Source organism: Apus apus, chromosome 4, assembly GCF_020740795.1.
Source record: "Apus apus isolate bApuApu2 chromosome 4, bApuApu2.pri.cur, whole genome shotgun sequence".
Lineage (NCBI taxonomy): Eukaryota > Metazoa > Chordata > Aves > Apodiformes > Apodidae > Apus > Apus apus.
In genome coordinates, this window is record NC_067285.1 from 2,748,219 (window position 1) to 2,769,462 (window position 21,244).

Sequence of the window (21,244 nt, forward strand, 5' to 3'; positions counted from 1 at the left end):
ATGATCATGTTTATTCCAAAGGAAGACTTTTAAGGCAATTATGAATCCATCATGTGTCATCACTGACACTAGATGATCTACAGACCCATTTTTTGAAATGGTCCTAAGAACCATCATGACTCTACCAGACGTTTGTAGCTTACAGAGCAATGCATTATTCCCAAATAATGCATTCCACAGCTGTTTTTTTGCAGGAGAACATAACTAAAAAAAAAAAAAAGGATCAGTCTAAGTTAGCAGACTTTGTTTCAATCTGTGGTACCTCTCCATTTTTAAGTTTATAAATAGAGGCCCCCTTCAGAAACTAATTTTCCTAGGGAGCAAACAGGAGCTTTCTTTTTTGGCACGCAAAGCAGTAACATTGGTGAGAAAGCTCCAAGTGTCTCCTGACCACAGTCTGAAAAGAACCAATTTAGGCAAATGCTAGTAATGCTCTGTAATTCACTGAAGAGGTGCAAGCTTCTCTCAACTGGAAGATTATAAGGCTTGGGTAATTCACCCTCTGCTTGATAAAATACAGAATACAGAAATGCAGCAGTAAGAATGGATTCAGTCCTGAGCAATAAATAAAGAAGTTCGAGAGAACATTGAAGTTCAATGCCTAAGGGCTTCAAAACAGATTTTTTAAAAAAAGGAAACCCACTAGTTTGACATTTACTAGCACTGCTAACTCTATTATTCTACATGAACAATCTTTGTAAAAGGAAGACAGACTGGTCTACCACACCAGTTTTGTATGCCAATAGATAACACTGGGGAAAGGGCTTCTAAGAACAGGCATCGGTACTTTTTACACCACAAAAAATTGGGCACACTGCACCCTAGAATTTAACCAGAAGTCCTATTTTATCCTCATACTTGTGTATTAAAACTGTAGTAAAAATTTGTAACAGACAGGAAGAGGTTTTGCCAACAATTAATAATTAGTAACTGGCTAAGATCATTCTTATTTTCCAACCTTTTTATCCGTACAATTTTGTTTACTGGACACTGCTTACTAATATTTAGGATACCACTAGATGATTTTTAAAAGTTTGTATCATAACAACATGGTCAGTTAATCTAACAATTGGATTGCTTTTAAAAAAGCTGAAAATACTCCTAAATTAATGAAGTAAAAATGTTTGACAATCAAAGAAATGAGATATTAGAAGCGGTCAATGGAACTCAGAATTAAGAAAAAAACATTTAGATTACATGTAAATGATTCTCAGGTTGCTATCACTGGTTTACATGATGGTATATTTAGAGTTAACATAGAACTGTATTTGTTCAGATGAAGTAAATCCTAGTTTCTTTCGAGTTTCTATTTTTTATTACAAAAATGTGCTTTATTCTATGTGCTTCCTAAATGACTTACAGACATAAAACAGTTTTTGAAACACAACTATGCATTATTAAATTTTATGATAATATTTAGACATATTGAAAAGGCATGTGAGGCAGTGGGAATTTCTCATGAGAAGGTATAGCCTCAATATATTCAGAAGCCTAAAGATGCTGCAGATCACTAATAAGTCTTCCTTTCCATGTTAAAGCAATCCCTGGAATGATTTTCCCTGTAAGCTGTTATGTACGTGCACAAAAAACCTACATGCTCTGAATAGGTGCAGAGAAGTTTGCAGCTGCATCTCTAAAGCCTTTGTTTGGTCTGAAAATACAGGGACTGAAATCTCTGCCTTTTATCTGCATTTGAAACTCAGGAAGTTTAACTCCACTCTGCCGATTAACATATTTAGTCTTTGAGGAGACTTCAGTATCATAAAACTAACAGAAATAAAACTTACATTAGATAGTAAGCTACACATTTCTTTCTCCTTAACCAATCAGTCTGGAAATTCAACACTATAATTCACCTTACAGAGCAGTGACTTTGCAGAGTTTTGGATCAAGAGTGGAAGTTCTGCAAATATTCACTTGTGTACCTAAGCTTTACCTGCTGACACAGACTTGAGCAGGACTGTTGGGACCCACTTTGCTCCTCATATTTGAGGTGAGAATCACATAAAATTAGTCTTCCTAGAAATGCCTGTTGCAGTGCTGAACTGAGGAGGAGAAATCTGGACAGCACCAATAAACGAGGAACTGAAATTGAATAAAACATGCCATGGAGAACCTGAAATAATAAAGGTGTTGGTTTCCTTAACTTACCCTAAAGACTTACTACTAACTTAAGGCTTCTCTGTGCATCACTTTATTATTGTTATTTAATAGTTTATTTCACATAAGGGAACACTGCTTAAGGGTAATCAGCCAAAAGTTTATCAACAAAGCAAGGGTAAAAACTGCTAAATAAGCTCTCTAATTACTTAAGTATGTAGCTTATCAAATCATCTCATCCCATCAGGGCTCGTTTAGAGTAACAACAGTCAAAAAGTTTAAATCTAGAATCTTTATTTAGTTGGCATCTGCAACTACAAGTCAAATTCAAAGCCTTCATTAGCTTCCTGACAGAGCAAGCCATGACCTCTGCAGTACTCATGCAAACCAAGAAACTCCATCTCAGTAGCATCCAGAAATCCTGGAGCTTCTACCCTATTTCACAGCTCCACCGTTTATATATTCCAGCCTTGCTTTGTGTTCCAGAGAACAGCACCAAGCTGAGAAAGGGGCAGCAGAATTACAGATAAACAGTGTGGGGCAAAGAAAAGGCAATATAAGATTTTCTTTCCCAGTCTGCCACTGCAGGTCCAGTGCCCACGACACGCTCCTGTTCCCCAGGAAATGAGCAGGAATGCTGGCACCAACTTCCGTGGGTAGAGGACAGACCTCCAGCACAGGCTGAGCTCAAGTACAGGTGGAACAATTAAGCAAAGCCTCCCAGGAGACCACATTGTAAATGCTAGTGCCTAAGTAAGCCAAAATTGGAGTGAAAACCTTGTCCAAAACAAAAGTGCAACAAAACAAGTATTAAATAAACTCTTTCATGTTAATTAGTTCACTAGCAATCAACTGTTGGTTCAACCATTCTCTTATCAAATGTGCATATGTAGTTCTCCTTGGAGACACTCAGATCTGAGTAAGGCTTAAAAAAAAAACCAACAACCTTAGTTCTTTTGGTTGTTGTCATTCTTAATCACAGATATCTATAAAATTATTAGTACAAGCTACTAGGGGGAATACAAGACTCCAGATTAGCTAAATTAATCAGGCCTGCACAATTGGAAAGGGAGACAAGAAATTCTTGAAGAATCAATTTATTGGCTATTAAAGAGACACTTAAAATTAACTGCATCACAGAATATAGTGCCCCATTTATCTATTTCTATCATGTAGAATATCACCAGGCTCCTGCTTTATTTGGGTTATTGGACTCCATTAACTCCATCTATTAAGTCATTCCAAGCAAAGCCAGCAATCTGGCAGCCCAAAGGCCATGGGATTGAGGTGGTACCTCAAACAACCTGAACACCGAGACGTGTCAGAGAGACACTCATAACATTACAGATACATTTTATGTTCGTGGATTCCACTGTCAAGTGCCAGAAAACTCACTTTGACAGCTTTGAGGTATCCTAAGAGGTTTGTAATATGTGACTTCCAGATCTACCTACCCGTTTCTGGAAGCCTTTTTTTTTTTGTGGGTAAAAACGTGTACCCTTTTTGCAGATGTAATTACTGAACATTTCACATCTTTGTAAATGCAACATTTCTTACTTGCTACAATTTCTTAGCAGTGCATGAATTCACATCAGCAGATTTGAAAACTAATGGATTTAATGGCTGTTGTGTTACTATGCTTTTTTTTTTGTAAACTTACTAATTTACCAGACTATTATGGAGTGTTTGCTCCCAGTAGTTTTGCATTAATGAAAATGCACAGTTTTTTGTTTTCACAGTAGTTTTTACAACATATTTTAGCTCTAAAGCTAATGTCTGTCCAAATGGAGGTTAATGGATCAGGTTTGTATCTTATAAAACACTTCATTATTATAGAATCAGATTCATCAAGGTTGAAAAAGACTTTCAAGACCATCAAGGCCAATTGTCATTCACTAGAGTATTCCCAAATCCCACCCCTAGGATGGATGGATGTCTGTCTGTGCTTCCTACCATCACCAGCTCTGGAAGCTGTGAACCAATGGGGCTCTAAATACAGAATGTCTCTCAAGTAAAGGCATCGCTTCACTCAGCAAGTGTTACTATAATTAAAAAACAGCCAGTGCAGGATACTAATATTCCTCACAAAGCATGACCAACTCCTTAGTTATGGTTTCAACTGGACCAAAAAGTTTCTGGCATTCATATTTCTCCCCCAAAGCATTTGTCTATATTTATACACCATATATTCAAGGCAAAGGAATAACTGATCTTACTCCCACACCCAGCAGGGCACAAAACACAGAAAATCACTTTACCACCCTACTCCAATTTTATTTTCAGTCTTCCCTGTAGCATTTCCATTTAATAATCTGTTTTCCCCGTAAAGAGGGGGCTTGGTCACCCTGCTATCAGATAGTAAGCCTGTATATATATACCTAGTTGGAAAACCACTCTCTAGCAATCTCAGATTCCATTATGGAACATTTTTGTCCCACATCTTGCCTCTTTTTGCTTTCCTCTACAGACTTCCTACCACATCACACAGCTTTATACAGAAACTTCCCCTTCTAAAATGACTGCTGCTCACTAACCACTACCTGAACCTGCCAAGTTTGACAGAAAAAGGCAAACTGAAATACTCTAGAATCTGTCTAGTTATCTGTTCAGAAATAAGTGAGACCAGGGAAGTAAAACACTAAAATAATAATAATAATAATAATAATAATAATAATAATAATAATAATAATAATAATAATAATAATAATAATAATAATAATAATAATAAAATGACATATCTGCATGAGATTTTTTTTTTAAAGCAATTTCATAACCCACAAGTCCAACACCACAGGACACAAATCATCTGCTGTGCACATTTTTGTGTCTAAGTAACTTCTGGAAAATATTACTATTACTTAAAAAACCCCCTAAACATTCAATTTTCCATTGAAATTTTCCATTATGTTTCTTTAAAACTAAATACAGACTAGTCATAAGGACTCACTCGCTTGTGCCACTGGGTAGACTTTATAAAACATGCTATTGAAGCACTCAACTCTCAAAGAGTTTCACATTTTTTATTTAATAGACTAAGAAATTTTAATTAAAAATGTATTTTAAATACCACACCTGCAAGTCCCTTCACTCATTTTACATTGTGCTCCGAGTCCTTCTAAGGGTGCATCACTGTTTCAACAGGAGATACACGCAGAATAATTGGATTAAGTGGGAATTTGGTAATTCAGTAAATCTGAGTATTAGGGAGAAATCTGTGCAATAGGAGAGCAAACCTGACAACTTCAAATGAGGTGTAAAAACGAGGCCTTAACTATCCAGCTACTACAGATCCCACATGATCTGTGCAGCAACAGAGCTGCTGGGCCTTTTTTTTTTTTTTGCTATATGCTGTGTTAAGCAGTTGGCATCTTTTTATCCTTGAGGAGGTGCTTGTATTTCAATAGCAAATTAAGTCATTTCTGTGAATCATCATAGGGTTTGCGTTGTGTTTTTTTTTGTTCTGAGGTCTTTTTTAGTGCTTTAGGATCCTTTGGGATAAGAAGCTCTATTATAAAGGCATATTACTGCTTCTAGTGAAGGCTTGGTTTGCATTTGAAGCAAAACCTTAATTGATGTACTGCTGACTTCTTCCACAAACTTCAATAGTTCATAAATTTTATGCTTACAGGAGGTACCAACCAGTTGCTAATAATAATTAATCTATATCCAGCTTTTAGCTGAAGGTAATTTTTGTCAAAAATCCAAATAACGACACCTCTAACGATCAATTAATTTCTTGCAAAGATGCAGAGCACATTACAAAGAAGAAATGTGTTTTGTAAGCAAGCGTAAGGTACAAAATCATGCCAGTTTGACACTTCTTGCTACTAAACATTTGCATTAACGGAGCATTAAGGGCAATCAGACTTGATTTGTAGAAAGCCATTTGTTTTTCCCTGTACTTTTTAATAACTATCAACTGAATCGAGGTGATTCAGTTCTTGAGAGCCCTTATTCCCTGGCCATGTGAGCGCTGAGCCAGCAGCCCTGGTGTTACAGCTGGGGCGACTGTCCCCTGAAATGGGGTCTGGGAACAACTTCTGGTGCCACGAAACCCAGGGTGAGCCCTGCTCCCCAGCCCATTAACAAAGAGGGAGTAAAAAGTGCAGCTTTCTAGCAAAACAAGTCTAACCTGAAGGACTAAGAAGAGAATCGAGCAAAAAGGTTGCGAGCGGCAGCCATTTCAGTCACAGCAGAGGAAGGAGCTCAGATACCGCAAATCTGGGGGGAGAAGGGTAGCTTTTCCGTTGTAACACGAGGCTTTTTGAACTGTTTTTGCACGCAGGCATCATGGTGAGTAAGGAGCCCAGCAAATGCTTACTCACCGCCTCGGAAAGCGAAGTCGAGCCCGCAGCTTCGCTGGCGCTGGAGATGAAATACGCGCTGGATCCCAACCGGCAGATTAAGAAGCGCAACAAGGCCCTGCAGGTGAGGTTCAAGGACATCTGCGAGGCCCAGAATGAGCAGAGGGACAAGCAGCTGTCCACCACGCAGGATCCTGACAAGAGGGAAGCCAAGGCCCTCTCCTACAAAACGGCGTATCGCAAGTACATGACAGTGCCTGCCCGGAGGTCCATACCCAACGTCACCAAGAGCACAGGAGTTCAGACTTCCCCCGATCTTAAAAAGTGTTACCAGACTTTTCCTCTGGACCGGAAAAAAGGGAATATGCTCAAAAGCGCCTCGACCGGCGACACCTGCAAGAGTCAAAACAACGGGTTTCTCATTGACGTCAAGGACAAAGACGGCAGAAGCTCAGGGGAGGCCATCCAGTGGAGCAGGAAGGCCAGCAGCCTGCAGACGGCCGAGTTCATCTCCCACATCCACGAGCGCCCCAACACGGGATCTCGGGACAACGGGGCCGAGGCCTGGCCAGGCAGCGATTTGCACAGCCCTCCCCAAGAGCCTCCTCTTCCTCTCCCAAACTCAGCCGACCCCGCTTCCGAGGAGGCGGCGGCCCGGCTGCCCGGCCGCGGGAAACCGGCGTCAGGGCGGCCGGGGAGCGAGGAGGCCACGCAGCCCCTCCACGGGAGGGTTTTCAAGACTGAAGTGGCCTCCGTTTATTTACCAGCGGCCGCTCCAAACGCCTCGCAGCCCGACCTGCCAAACCTGGCGGCCGAGAGCGACTGGCCACCGTGCCCGGCGGCCGGGGAGGACAAAAAGAGGACGGTGCAGCTGAACGGCGTCCAGCCGCAGGCGGGAGACGCTGGTGCCTGCTCACTGCGGGCGCAGTGCCAAGCCGCCGAGTGTAGCCAACAGACCCTGCAGATCAACGTCGCGCCCATGGAGGAGAACCAGCCCTGCCAGACGGCCGTGGCGGCCGGCGAGGAATGCCAACAAATCGTGCCTCACACCGAAGTTGTGGACTTGAAAGCCCAGCTTCAGATGATGGAAAGTTTGATCAGCTCTAGTCAGGAAACCATAAAGGTGTTGTTGGGTGTCATACAGGAGCTAGAGAAAGGAGAAGCTCACAGAGAAGGGTGAGTAGCAGCTTTTAAAATGAGTATAAGCTGTTGTAAATGCCTTTCCTCACAAGCCCTGCCCTGCAGTGGCTGGGGTAAATTTGCCCCGCCGCTGCACGCTCCCTGCAGCGCCCCACGGCGCTGGGCACGCCGGCTAAGGCTGGCTGCTACAGAAGCAAGTTCCAGGGCAGCCTGCCAGTAGCATTCACAGATTTGGTATCTGCTTGTCCTAGGATGCAATTAAGCAGTTATTTAACGAAGGACCTATAATATCTTTTCCTTTAGCTTTTCTAACAAGCACAGAATGAGCTGCTCTCCGAGCAGGATTAGCGAGGGCGCTTTCACATCAGCAACCTGCATTAACTGTAATACCTCACACGGCATGAGAAGCAGCAGAAAAACATTACTTCTGTAACAGACTTAGCTTTTTAAGATTGAAGGATATTATTACAACTCTTAATATAATTCCATTAATAGCATATGAATCTTGCCTGGTTTACTTTCACCTTCTGAATATTTAATATTTCTTTCAGAAGGAAATGAAATGAAAACCTTGCCTATCAAAGTCCTTCTTTAAAGAGTTGACATCACCCTACACGTGACAAACATGAGCATAAAGAAACTTTATCTCTAACGCAGACTACTTAAATCAACCCATAAGGCCTTAAAAATAATAGTTACTGTGACACAGTACAACCTTTAGTCTTTACCTAGACAGTTCAAGCCACCTCTTACATTACCTTAACAAGCATTTTTCAGACTTACTTGCCTCAGTTCACTAGTCTTTATTCAAGGAATGCACTTCAAAATGTATGTGCACTGTCTGTGTGGTTTTAAATAACTTCTGTAATTAAATGAATGTCAGAAGAAATCTGCATTTTAGAATTAGAAACTAGCAGCTCGTTACATGAAGCAGCACATGTTTCGAGTCAGAGTCATCTAAAGGTTTGTAATTTAACTCTTTCTCTAGGCACGTAGAAAACATCTTGTTCATCATAAACATTCAAAATGGTTTTCATTAAAAATTATCTTAGCAGTTGGGCAATGCTGTCAACACAGCTGTAGCATTTTCAGTTTATTTTACAGCTGGATTTAGTATTTTTAGAATACCTTGTCAAATTCTGGATCTTCTGACTGGGAAGCTTCTTGATTTACCGGATAATTTTTTAAAAATTCTTATTCAGAACAAGTATTTTTTTGGACTTTCCTAACTTTCAGAAACTGCAAGAGAATTAGAAAGACAGGCCACGCTGCTGAAATCACAAAACAGAGAAACATTTCTTCATCATAACTCATCACTGAGAACTCCATGTGCCTGAAGACACACATCTACCCACAAAAATCATCTCCTACAAATATTAGTGCTCCCTCCATAAACCTGTATTTATTTTTTTGCTTGCCAAGGATAGAAGAGCAACAGGTGCAGCAAGTAGTTTTTTATTATTGCCCTCACATAAGCTGAGTCTTTCAATGTATCCAATATTTGGAGTGCATCTCTGCCCTCAGCACAAAAGAGATCTTGCTCAAATTATGGGTGGTTACTCATCTCTTCAAATAATCCTTCTCAAGTTGTCTTGTTTGCCTGGAAAACCTGTGGCTTATATTAGCCCTAAAATAGTTTAGATATCCATAAACCCCAATTCTTAGAAATATCTCTACTACCTCTAATACACACAGACTTGTGTATGAGAGTTGGCAAGACATTGTCATATTTGACCAAAAAAAGCCTATTTATTAGCACTCCTTTACTTTTCCCCCATAGGCTCCCCAGCAATGGTGAAATCGCCACCTAAAGGTACATCACACATTGTGAAATCCTTTCAAACAACAAGTCATGGTATGTGGAAGAGAGAATTAAAATGTTTTTGATGGTTCTCTGAGGTTAACGAACAAGAGGCAGTTACATCAGTGGTCAAGTTTAATTATAACAATTGAAAGCCAAGTATCTACAAATCCAAGGGAGTTTTCAGAGAGCAGGGTTGTTTTAAACACAAGAAGATAGAAACTGCTGCCTTACAACTTACCAAGCTTCTACTTGGAGCTGCTTTCAGCTCTAGGCATGTCTCAAATATGCCTCTTCCCAGCTAGACATGAACAAACACATTACTAACATGCAGTCTATCTTTATCCCAGTCTCCCTCAAATTAGACAACTATTTCAATAATAGGCTGCCCCATCCCTTTATTAGAATTCTTTCCCACTGCCACATTTATTTTGACATTTTTGCTACAGAGTCCCACCACTGTGTGCACAATTACAGATCTCCTCAATTTTAGCATGTTCATCTTTTTTCCTGTTTCTAACCAGGTGTTGGGTCACAGATTCACAGAATCGTCATGGTTGGGAAGGACCTCTGAGATCAGAGTCCAACCATCAACACAAAAAAACCTCAAACACAACCAATCACACACACTCCACCAAAAAGCATCCACAAAAAAAGCCCACAACCTTGGCCACTAGAGCATGGCCTGAAGTGCCACATCTACACATTTCGTGAACACCTCCAAAGATGGTGACTCTACCACCTCTCTGGGCAGGCTGTTCCAGTGCCTGACCACTCATTCAGTAGAGAAATTCTTCCTAATATCCAATCTGAACCTCCCCTGCTGCAACTCTGCAACTTCAGGCCATTTCCCCTGGCCTTGTCATTATTTACCCAAGAGAAGAGGCCAACACCCACCTCCCCACAGCCTCCTTTCAGGTAGTGGTAGAGGGCAATGAAGTCTCCCCTACACCACCTCTTCTGCAAACTGAACATCCCCAGTTCCCTCAGCTGCTCCTCATACAACTTGTGCTCCAGACCCTTCCCCAGCTTGTTGTCTCTCCTCTGGACATGCTCCAGCCCCTCAATGTCCTTCCTGAACTGAGGGGCCCAGAACTGCACCCAGTGCTCAAGGTGCAGCCTCACCAGTGCCCGGTACAGGGACACGATCACCTCCCTGGTCCTGCTGGCCACATCCTTCCTGATACAGGTCAGGATGCTGTTGGTCTTCTTGGCCACCTGGGCACACTGCTGGCTCATGCCCATGGTCAATTTATAACAAGAAATTAGGAAGCAGCTCTACTGCTCCCTCTCTGACTGTAGCATATAGGGGTTTTCCATCTGCTAAACCAGAAGACAATGTTGTGTCTATGGCACTCTCCTGGTTTTCTAACGTATGTGAAATTCCTTACAGTAACTTAGATCAAGCAACAAATACAAATAACACACCGCTGATAGAAACAAACAGAAAAAACCCAAACCAAAACAAAAAAACCCCAACAAACACAGAAAACCCTCTCAGCTAAATCTCTTAATCAGGTTTTTCTCCCTTCAAGGAAATGAGTGTTCTTTAAGTGCTGTGGTAGTGCCATGGGACCAGTGCTCAGTGGATTCATTTTCACTAATATGCAGTAGGTCTTGAACTGCTATTACTGCAATTCATCACTAAATGAGTCTATGCCAGCAAAATTGTATCAGCATCTCTGAAGACAGCAGTATCATCCTTTGGGTGAATATCATCTATGTATGCTTTTCAAGATGTCAGTACTACATTATGTGCAATTAGCAACAACAGACAGCAGTCAGCTCTGCTGGAGAGACAGGGAAAAGCCACCAGAGGAGGAAGGGAAACAGGGAGCAGCTCTAACACCCAGTGGAGCTGAAGGCTCATGTTGCTCTGCCAAATCTGAGACTGAGAGACTGCACTTCTTCTGACCTGGGATAAGGCCCCATTATTGGTCACAGGATGCAAAATTTGGAACATTGGGGAACACAGCTCTTACCATCATGCTCTGCATGATTTTAATGCATTACATCCATCTAAACAACACGTAGTAGATTTGGGGGCAGGGGTAGAAATCATTGTTGCTAGCCTGTGACTTCCCAAGGTGAAAGGAAGTTATTAAAATTGTGTATTTTGTATTTACTAAATATTCAGCAAAATCGTAATTATACCTTAGTACGTGTAAGCTTCCACAACACCAAAAATTAACATCCCAGCAAAAAGCATTCAACCACATTTGTGTTAAGTCATGCATGAATACAAGTAGCAGAGCTACAGCTTCAATTCAGATTTCCAGCCCCAAGTTGGGAAAATGTTGAACATTACACGATGCAAAGTGCAAGCTGTACAACACAAAACAAGTTTCATGCTCCAAATGATGATTACCTTTATTTGCTAGTAAACTATTAGCAATCTCTATCAGATACAGACACATTTGTCTGTATTCAGATATAGTGCATTCAGTTAAGCAACCCAAATTCTGCTCTGTTGACCTATATGGAGCTTCAGTAAGGACAGCAAAATGCAAATCACTAATGCCAAAGCCTGGGTAACTCCAGTGCTGCCTATGAAATATGTAATAGAAGATGAACAGATAATAAAAAATATTTTGCAGCTGGAGGACCTCGATAACCTGCCCTTTAAATCCTTTCTGTGAAAATAAAAGTAATCTGGGCCCTTCTCATTATAGAACAAATTCAGCAATTTCAGTAAACAAAGTACTCGATTTGCCATACAAAAATAACTCAGTGTTTTGACTCTGACAGGCCAAATGCTACACATTAGACAAGAGTTAAATGAACCTGTTTCAGAGAAAATTTATATTCATTTATTAGTCAAGAGTGGCTCAGGAATTTAAAGAGCTCTCCAGAAACATTAGTGAAACAAGCAGTCACAGGCTCCTTCGAAGAGGCTTTGGAAGAACATGTTCCCATGGATGGAATTCAAATGTCTGTTCGTATCTTCCAGTGAATAAGGCTTGTCTTTTATTATCATTTCTAAGCAAAAAGTAAACAAATACTGTGTGTGCCTGAATGGACATTTCAACCAAAGAGGAGATGAGAGCTTTACCCGGTCAGAGAAAACATCCTTACCCAAATAATTGTCTTGAAAATGCTGCCAGCAATCAGCCTCAAGGTCACAGAGTTCAGAGTTGAGCATAAACTTATCACCTTGACTCAGAAACAAAGGCAAACGAACGCCAGCTAGCCAAAGTGATTATTGCCCAGACTATTTGCTTTTCTCCTTTTCAGAAGCTACTTCAGGTCCAGTCCAGCTTCTCAGCTCAAATGAAGCAGACAGCAAATACAAGGTAGTAACAACCTCTGCAGTCTAATTCAATCCATCTACACACACCAGCCAATATTCTTAAACCTGGGGAGCTCCTCATTTCATGTAAGGAGAAAAGAAAGCTTAAACAGCTTCCAAGAACACAGCCTCTGAAAGCACAGCCTTTGCAAGTTAACAGGCTAGCTACAGAAATGATTGTTTGGCATTTCCTCCTCCCTTTGGTTTTATTTTGCTTTTTCAATTACAGACACAGGACAGGAAAGATTCAAGAAAATCATTTCTAAGAGAAAACCTGGAAATGGAGGGAAGCAACAAATAGATAAGCTTAACAGCAGAAGACAGCTGTGCTATAAGTAAACATATGAAAACCAGAAAGAAGACAACAAATTCCATCTGTGATGCACAAGTTGTATCATACACTGAGTGCCAGCAGGTTTTAACAGCCTGTAACACCAGTTCTTTGGAACTGGGCTACCATAAGTAGCTTTATTTTCAACTCTGATCTTTACATCCATTTTGCCTGGTCTTTGGAGTGGTCACATTCATTCTATTACTCCACCCAAGACCACCTCTTCTCATCACAACCCTCACCACAGTTGTGTCATTAACACCAAAACACGTTGGAGACTGGAACAATGTGCCTTTTTAAGGCAGGGAGAGGAAATCTCTTTGGATGCATCTTTCTTAGCCAAAGGAAAAGAAATAATTTTTTGCATAAATCAGTGCTTTGTGGATCTTGTGATCCTGGGGCTAGTGGATGGTTGGGTGGTTTTTTAAAAATTCTAATCCATACATAACATTTGCTCTGCTGTTTCCACAAAGATCAGTCTGAAAGCGAAGCATTGGGCTACTGTAGTAGCAGGTTTTATTTCTAGGTCCAACAGCAACAGAACACACTTCTCTTCCTTTTCTTACAGCCACTCGTGTTATGTGTTACTACTCGCTCTCCAAGTGTCCAGTTAATTCTAATTACTCATAGTTGAACTGTCAGCTTCATCAGTGCCCAGAAGGTGTACGTGTCCCACCATACACTTAAAGCCATATTCAAGCAAAGCATATTCCATGATCATGTATGCTTTTCCATTAAGTCACTGAAGCACTTTCAAGATGAATTCTTTGCACGTGGACCCCATTACAGGGCCTTATCCCCTCGCCCTGTGCTGGTTTCCCAACCACATCTCATCCCTCAGCCACCACTCACGTGCTCGCCTACCCTTCCCTAAAAGCAGAACAAGTATTAAGATGCCACCAAAGTCCATTTACCTGCCCTCATCCTAAGTAACCTGTTTTTCCAAGGTACAGACAGCAGGCCAGCTTTCTCCCTTCTGTATTGCCCCCCCAGCACAAATGCAGCAGTTGTGGCAGAGCCATACACTACCCACTGACACCTCTCACAGCTCGACATACCTTGGCACTGGTACAACTTATTTGTATGCCAAAATTCCACATTTCCTCATGGAGACTCTTCAAATACCTGCTGCCAGTCCACATGGGCACCCTTGAGCCCGCTTCTTCCAAATGCTCAGTAACCCCAAATGAAAGCTGAGTATCTATGATTGATCATTAAAAGATCCAATATCATTGAAGGTTAAAGATCCAGCACCATCCAAAGTTTAACCTCCCTTTAAACTTTTTTCTGAATTAGATCACTAAAAAAACCAATCTGGAGTCAGATCTACAAAGGCAGGTAACACAAGTATTTCATAGCACAATATTTCACAGACCTTTGAAACTTGATGAGGTTTATATGTTTTGGATAGGATATTTCTCTCATTCAAGTTGGACAAAATCATTCTGTTGTTCATAATAAATGCTTCAGATCAAATTGTCAGGGTGGATAAAGAGGGCAAGCTTTCACAGTTCACAACACTCCTGAAGATGTGTCATAGGGATGCAGAGAAGTGAGACACTAACATTTAAGATGAAGAGCACTGTGTTAAATAACCCTACTGTCAGAGCTTAAACACCCTTCCTAAGGAATACAGTGGTAGGTGGTTTTCAATAAGTAAATGATGATGAACAAAAATGAAAAGTGAGCTGTTAGCAACAACCACTTTGTGTAATAAACATAAAACAAACAAAACAAACAATCTTTATAACAAAATCACTTGATCTTAATGCTTACTCTGTTTTCTTAAAAACTGACAGAAGGAACATTCTAGTGTCAGAAAACAGAATTTATTTTGCTAATATATTCCAGCTGTTTATCTGCAGATACTACACAGGCACAAATTGAAAAAAAAAAAAAAAAGTATTTTAAGTAGTCAGAAAAACTATTTGCTTTATATCTAGTTGCTACTCACTACACTTTAAAAACAGGATGGAATAGCCTTCACCACCCCACCTCCCCACTTCAGTAGGGTTCAGCAGCAATTCAGGCTTTGAAGTGAAATTAAGGTTCAAGACTTTTCCATCAAGTTGGCTGCAGTGACACACAAGCCAATAAAAGCAAACTTCCACAATTCAAATCTGGAAATACTAGTGAAGTCTTATAACAAACATTTAAATAAACAAAAGTGTAAGCAGACTATGTTCTTGCTAAATATCTGTGTGAATTACCACAGAGCATGAGAAGCATTTCCAGCTGTCACCAAGCTGTCCAGATTTCACACCTGCAAGGAGGGTTTTTCTGCTAAATCAGTCTCTTAAAGAGGATGTTATTTAGATACTGAATTACCAGTTTTCACTTCACACAATTCATGTAATCCTTCAGTAACTGCATTTTGACTGTTGGTAGTATTAGAAGCCAAAGAGACAGAGCAATGAGCCACGTACCGACCCAGCCATGTAAAAATGAGACAAAATGAGCTTTACAGTCTCTGATTTCTCACTGCTGTTTGTTTACAAAGTGATTAAAACCCCAGCTTTCTAATTGCCACCTACTCCTGAGGCCCTGTGCTTACACCAAGATACACTTACCTCTTATCCTCACTAAAAGGATAAAGGATCCTCACCCCCTAAAAAGGGGGTTTGACTGGACAATTTTAGTGAAAACACTGCCTGAAGAGAGGGGATTGTTCTTCAACCGTTGGGGCTCCCAGCTACCCCAAGCTCCAGAGTTAAGACATAAACATGCAATTCAGTCTAAGAAAGCTTAAGAAACCCTAACCCTGTGCAACACATCCAGGGAAATGAGGGTAAGCAAGCATAGGAGACCAGGAGTTTTTTCCCTTGGTTCCAATATCCCGAGAAGACGTGATAAAAACCGAGTGTGGCCTAATAATCCATCAGCACGAGAGCCTGCATTGTAGAGATGGGCAGAGGTATTTTGACAATAATAAGGCAATTTACACTCTGGAGTAGTTCAGCCTGGCATGACTTAGGTCATTTCTTTGGCAAATGCAAGGAGATTTGTTTACTTTGTTGTCATCCATACAAGCTCAGAAAAAAATTCCCAGGGATGAGACTTTCTGAGCATTTGTGTACAAAGCTCAAGCAAATACCAACCTGCTGCTCTACAGATCTCTTGTACTGCAGTGACATCTCAAAATACCCTTATTTAAGGAAATGAGAAAATAGAAAGTACTGAGACCTGCAAGGAGTTATGCAAGCTACAACAAAAAAAATTGAGCACTTGCAAGGTCCTTCCTGCTGTTTTTCTCTCCAGAACATTTCCAATCCTTCTTGCAAGTACCATAAAAACAGAGGCCAGCAATTGCACTCCATATCCTTAATGCTGTGTAATATTTAGAATTTTAACCAAGCTCTTTGGTTTGTATATAGTATGGCTGATGTAGTCATTATTGTAAGCTGATACAGGCTTATATATGTAATGTCCATAGTATTTGAGCTTGCAATGAAATCTCAATCACTTTGAAATTATGAAAAAAAGTTCCACAGGCTTCTTATTCTTCCCTTCTTTCTAGAAGCAATGCTGCCAGCAGCCTTCTTTATTTAAAAGTCTGAGTCAAGCAAAATCCAAGGTGCTGTGGTTTAACACAGTTACTCACCTGTAAAGGCACTGCTAGCTCATACCCATGAAACAGCCTTTGGTCTGCTTGGTTGAGAGGATTTCATCTGCATTAAACCTGTGCTGTTATGAATCTCTGTGCTGACAAAGGGCTGTTGGCCAGGGACTTGAAGAACTGCCCTGGAGCTGAGAAACAATTCAGCTCAGGAGCAACAAGGAGGTGGGAGAGCACGAGCTGCACGCAGGGGTTGCTGCCTGATGACTGCACCCCTGAACACATCATCCCAGCTGGTCCCAAAAATTACATGCAGCAGAAATGAATTTTAATATTAGGTGGATTTGGGGCTGGAGGAGCAACGGGAGCTTGGAAGAGGAACGTAACAGTCCAAAGCTGCAGGAACAGGATGGGTGCAGACAACCTAATGATGAGCTGCAGGCCCAGAAGTCTCAGGGCATCCCAGAAATGATGCTCTGAGGTCACGAGCAACTCACAGCAGAGAGATTTAGAGTGCAAGGGGTAAAGAGACAGACCTCATCCTAGCCTAACTACTGCCATGTGCTCCCTGAGAACCTGCTCAAGTGTTTGGCCTAAGAACCATCTGCCAGCAAGATAAGGAGCTACAGCAGATTCCTTGAAATATTATTAATAAAAAGAAATGACACTTTAATTATCTTCCTGATGAGACACCAGAGGCACAAATATTCAAGAGAGATGCTAGACCTTGTATGCACCTCAGTTCTATAAGACTTTGTGATTTCACTTCAATTATATTTTAATTCTGTCCATTCTCAGGGGGTTTTTCAAAATCACTAGACAGACCTATTAAAATGTATTTTTATTTTTTTTTAAACACTTCACTCCCTGACTAACCTGAGTATAATATAAAAAGTATTTACAGGGTGCAAGCATGTGAATTGCTGTCTTGAGAGTCATGCCATCCACCCACAGTGCAAATACCTCAAAAAGAAAATTAGTCATCTGCTTCCATCTGTCAGGATTCAGTAAAAGACAACAAACTACTGTCTTGGAAACAGTATGAAAAATCTCACCATTGAGCTTCTGTACATTTCAATGTATTTTCAGAAACCAAATGAATAATATCAGCCCTGTAATAAAAGGACAGATAGGGAATAAAGTGAAAAAGAGATTCTGATATTACTTTAGAGCATCAGAGGATTTCTGCTTTCATCCTCAGCCATCAGCAGTTAAAGAACCTTTCAAAATTGAGTGAATTTGTGCAGGGTTTTATTTTGCTTTTTTTGGTGTGTGTGCACCAATACATATTTGTACCCAGCATGACAAGCAGGGTCTTCCCCAGTATTTTGATGAGAGGCAGAGGCTGCCTGGCTGCACTCACTGATCCCTACAGATTGACCCCCCTGGTCCCTGAGCTGTGCCACCCACAGGTGCCCAGCCCATGGGCTGCTGCCCCTGCTCCCTGCAGCTCACAAGCTGGAGTTTTCCCTCAAAGAGAGGATAACTGTATTCCTTGAGCTGGAGTTAATCCTCACATAGTGACTACTTAAAAAAAACCACGCCACTGATGCTGACCCATCAGGGATCTAAGCTAAGGAGGAGAGGATAATGTCAGGTTCAAGTCCCCAGTGCCTCTGGAACTGTGACACTTGGATCAGGGGCCCGTGGCTGGTGTTGCCAAGACCTGCATGGCTGTCCCTGAGTCCTTCCCAGCTCCCAACACACTCCAGGGGCTCCCAACAATCCCCACAGGATTTCTGCCCATGTGCTCCATTGCACAGGCACTGAGCTATATGTTGATGGTTCTCAGAAAAGCTATTCCAATAACTTCAGACCAGCATGGAAAGGAACCATCCCTGTTGGCCTAACTACAAGTCCATGCAACTTTGCTAAGAGAGTCAGGCAACAGCTGGAGGAACGAGGAGGAACTCTCACTGGAGGCAGCTCTGCAGCCCCCCTTGGCCCTCTGCACAAAGCTGCAGAGCAACAGAGAGGTGGCTGCTACTTGTAACACATCCAATCCACTGCAAAGAGAATGAAACACAGCACCAGGCAACCTAACCTGATGCAGGGCACACTGAAGTCCTCAAGCTGCTCTGAGCAGTCCAAGGACTTCCATACTGCTGGTGGTGCTAAGCCCTTCCTTGTCCCACACTGGGGGGCAGATCCTCTCAAACACCAGGAAGGTGTTTGACACCAAAGATGCTCCTGGGGCTTGTACAGCTCAACCAAATAAGCAATGCCAACAAACACCTGAGACTGAGCAACCATCTTCAGATGAAAGCCAAGAAGAGATAAAAAGGAAAAAAAAACACCCAAATCCTGCATGCTTCTGAAAGGCATGGAACAATTCAGTGTTTGCATCCAGCTGTAGACATCAAAGTAAAAGATCCTGATGACAAAGCTCAAAGCTCAACACTATTCTTGATTTTTATCAGGCTGTACCTCTAGCATCTATAAATGAAAGGTGTTAACTGGCAATTATGAACATAACAGAAACACAGCAGCAGTAAGGCTAGAACAATTTTGCTACTGGTCTAACTGGGAAAGTGATTTTTCAGAACAACTTTCTATCAGCCAAAGGCTGACCTGAGGTATTTTATACCTGTACCTACCTTCTGGTTTGACAGCAGAATGTAAGCTCTTAAGGAAAACAGAGGCAAATGTTAATCCAAGAGAAATATGGCTTTGCTGATAGAAATGGGTCTATCTGAGGCTTCCCATTGAGCTAGAATGGCTCATCTCTCCCAGGCTAGACTAGAAGGCTAAGCAGGATTTATTTCAACTTACAAAACACATAGAAGTGATTTTTCTCTAGTTTACGTAGCTAAAACATGACTTGTTCAGGTCACAAGGACAACTAAAAGACACGTGACCCAATGAAGTAATTTGTTCTGCCAAAAGGCAAATTATGCTAATAGTAAGTGTGGATAATTTTCTCTTGAAGCATATTATTAGCAATATTAGCTCTGTAATACTTTACAGTTGGAAACAAAGGTTTTGAGAAGGTCTCCACCAGACTGTTTGTGTTTAAACAATTATTTTGTAAAGACAGATAACATCAGTGTGCTTAACTAATAGTCCCATGCATGGAAATACAACACCCATTTATACAGAAGCTTCAGGAGAACCATGGCCTACACTTCCTCAGCTATTGAGCACAGCCAGAACTGGCACTTCAAAACCACTTCAAAGGCCCACTGCCTTCTTAAGATAATTTGTTTCACTATACTTTATTAAAAACAGCAACAACAACTAAATCTTGAAGTCTGTTTATCCTCTTTCTTGGTGGTAATACATCAAGTGTGATGAACATCAATATCATCTAAAGAGCATACCCATCAGAACATAACCACACTCTGAAGCACAGCCACTTCTGTAAAATCATGCCATTAAGTAACTCAATTAATATGAAGTATTCCCTACATCCCAGCAGATAGGGGAAGACATCCAGATGCAACAGATCTATCCTTGCAAACCACTTGGATTTTTTTTCTTTGTTTTTAATAGATGTCCAGAATACTTGAATGAATGTCCCTTCAGTAGCTACCTGCTGAAGGATGGAAAAAAATATCAGTATCTATAGATCTGAGCTACTCTCCCTCAGCTCAATGGGGTCTCTAATTTATATAAGCAAAAAACTACTCTAATGCAAAGATTGATTTTTTTTTCATTATTAAAAAACAAACCAAAACCTCCAGCAGGTGCACCAATTCTGCATTTCAGAGATTTAGAGGGTGCAACTCCCTTTGGCTGCTCCAAAAATTGCAGCTTATTATTAGTTCCTGCCAGTCCACGTCAGCAAAATGGTTGCTCTTCATTACAGTATTTGAATACTTAGAAGTGTTAATTGAGGTTAAGCTCAGGTTGTGCCAAGAATGCTAAGAGACATGAAATAAAATTCAAGCCTCCTGAAAAAAAAAAAAAAAAAAAAAGAAATGTAGAAAGCAAGCATAGGTGAAAAACTGAGTATGGAGGAGAGATACCCTTCCCAAGGTGACAGAGCCAGGTAGAAGAGACAGAGCAATGCAACTAACCTACATCCACTCTTTCTCCAGCACCTGGACCATACAGCACCTCACAATGCATGAGACTAACAGTGCCCATCATGTGCATCCATATGGAAACAGAACACACAGGATGTCAAGGATCGAAGAATGAAGCTACTGGAATAATGACTCCCTGGTAGTGTGTATCAGAACACCTTACATGCTACACCAGTATGAGCCACCAATCAAACCAGGAATGAATAGTGCCATGTTTACTTTACTATATTGATAGGATTTTAAAAAAACACAAAACAATTACATTTACTCAGGTCTGTTTTCTTTATTGTTATTGGGAAGAAACCAACATGCTGTAGTAGAGGTTCAAGCCAGATGCCCTGAAAGCAACTGAATTAAAGCAAAAGATTTCCTTCAACATCTATGAGATAAATATGTTTCCAAATACAAATTAAAACATCTTTCTTTCAGTGATCACTGAGGAAAAAAAGACAAGTTGCCAATAGGAAGAGCAAAGTTATGCTAGAGGGCCAAGATGCCAAGTGCTGTCCTCTGCACCTCACATCTTAACACCAGCAGATTCCAAATGCTGCATCTTTTAGGAAAGCTGAGCAGTCCACACTGCAGCACAAACCTGCCACACCACCTCAAATTGCTCACAGGAGCACCCAAGGGACCACACACCCCACAAGGAAAGCCAGGATAAGGCCAGGAGACAGAGACAACCACTAGAGGGG

At 41.1% G+C, this 21,244-nt stretch overlaps 2 protein-coding genes across 3 annotated transcripts in view; one reads left to right on the plus strand and one right to left on the minus strand.

Moving 5' to 3' along the window:
- DOCK1 (dedicator of cytokinesis 1) overlaps positions 1–21,244 on the minus strand; it is a 296,429-nt gene that overhangs the window by 164,277 nt on the left and 110,908 nt on the right. The window lies entirely within an intron of this gene.
- Positions 1–21,244, plus strand: part of INSYN2A (inhibitory synaptic factor 2A) — a 43,534-nt gene that overhangs the window by 8,321 nt on the left and 13,969 nt on the right. The window contains exon 2 of the mRNA XM_051617680.1: positions 6,386–7,580. Within this exon, the coding sequence (XP_051473640.1) occupies positions 6,391–7,580 (1,190 nt within the window). The 5' untranslated portion in view covers positions 6,386–6,390. The remainder of the gene's footprint in view (positions 1–6,385; positions 7,581–21,244) is intronic.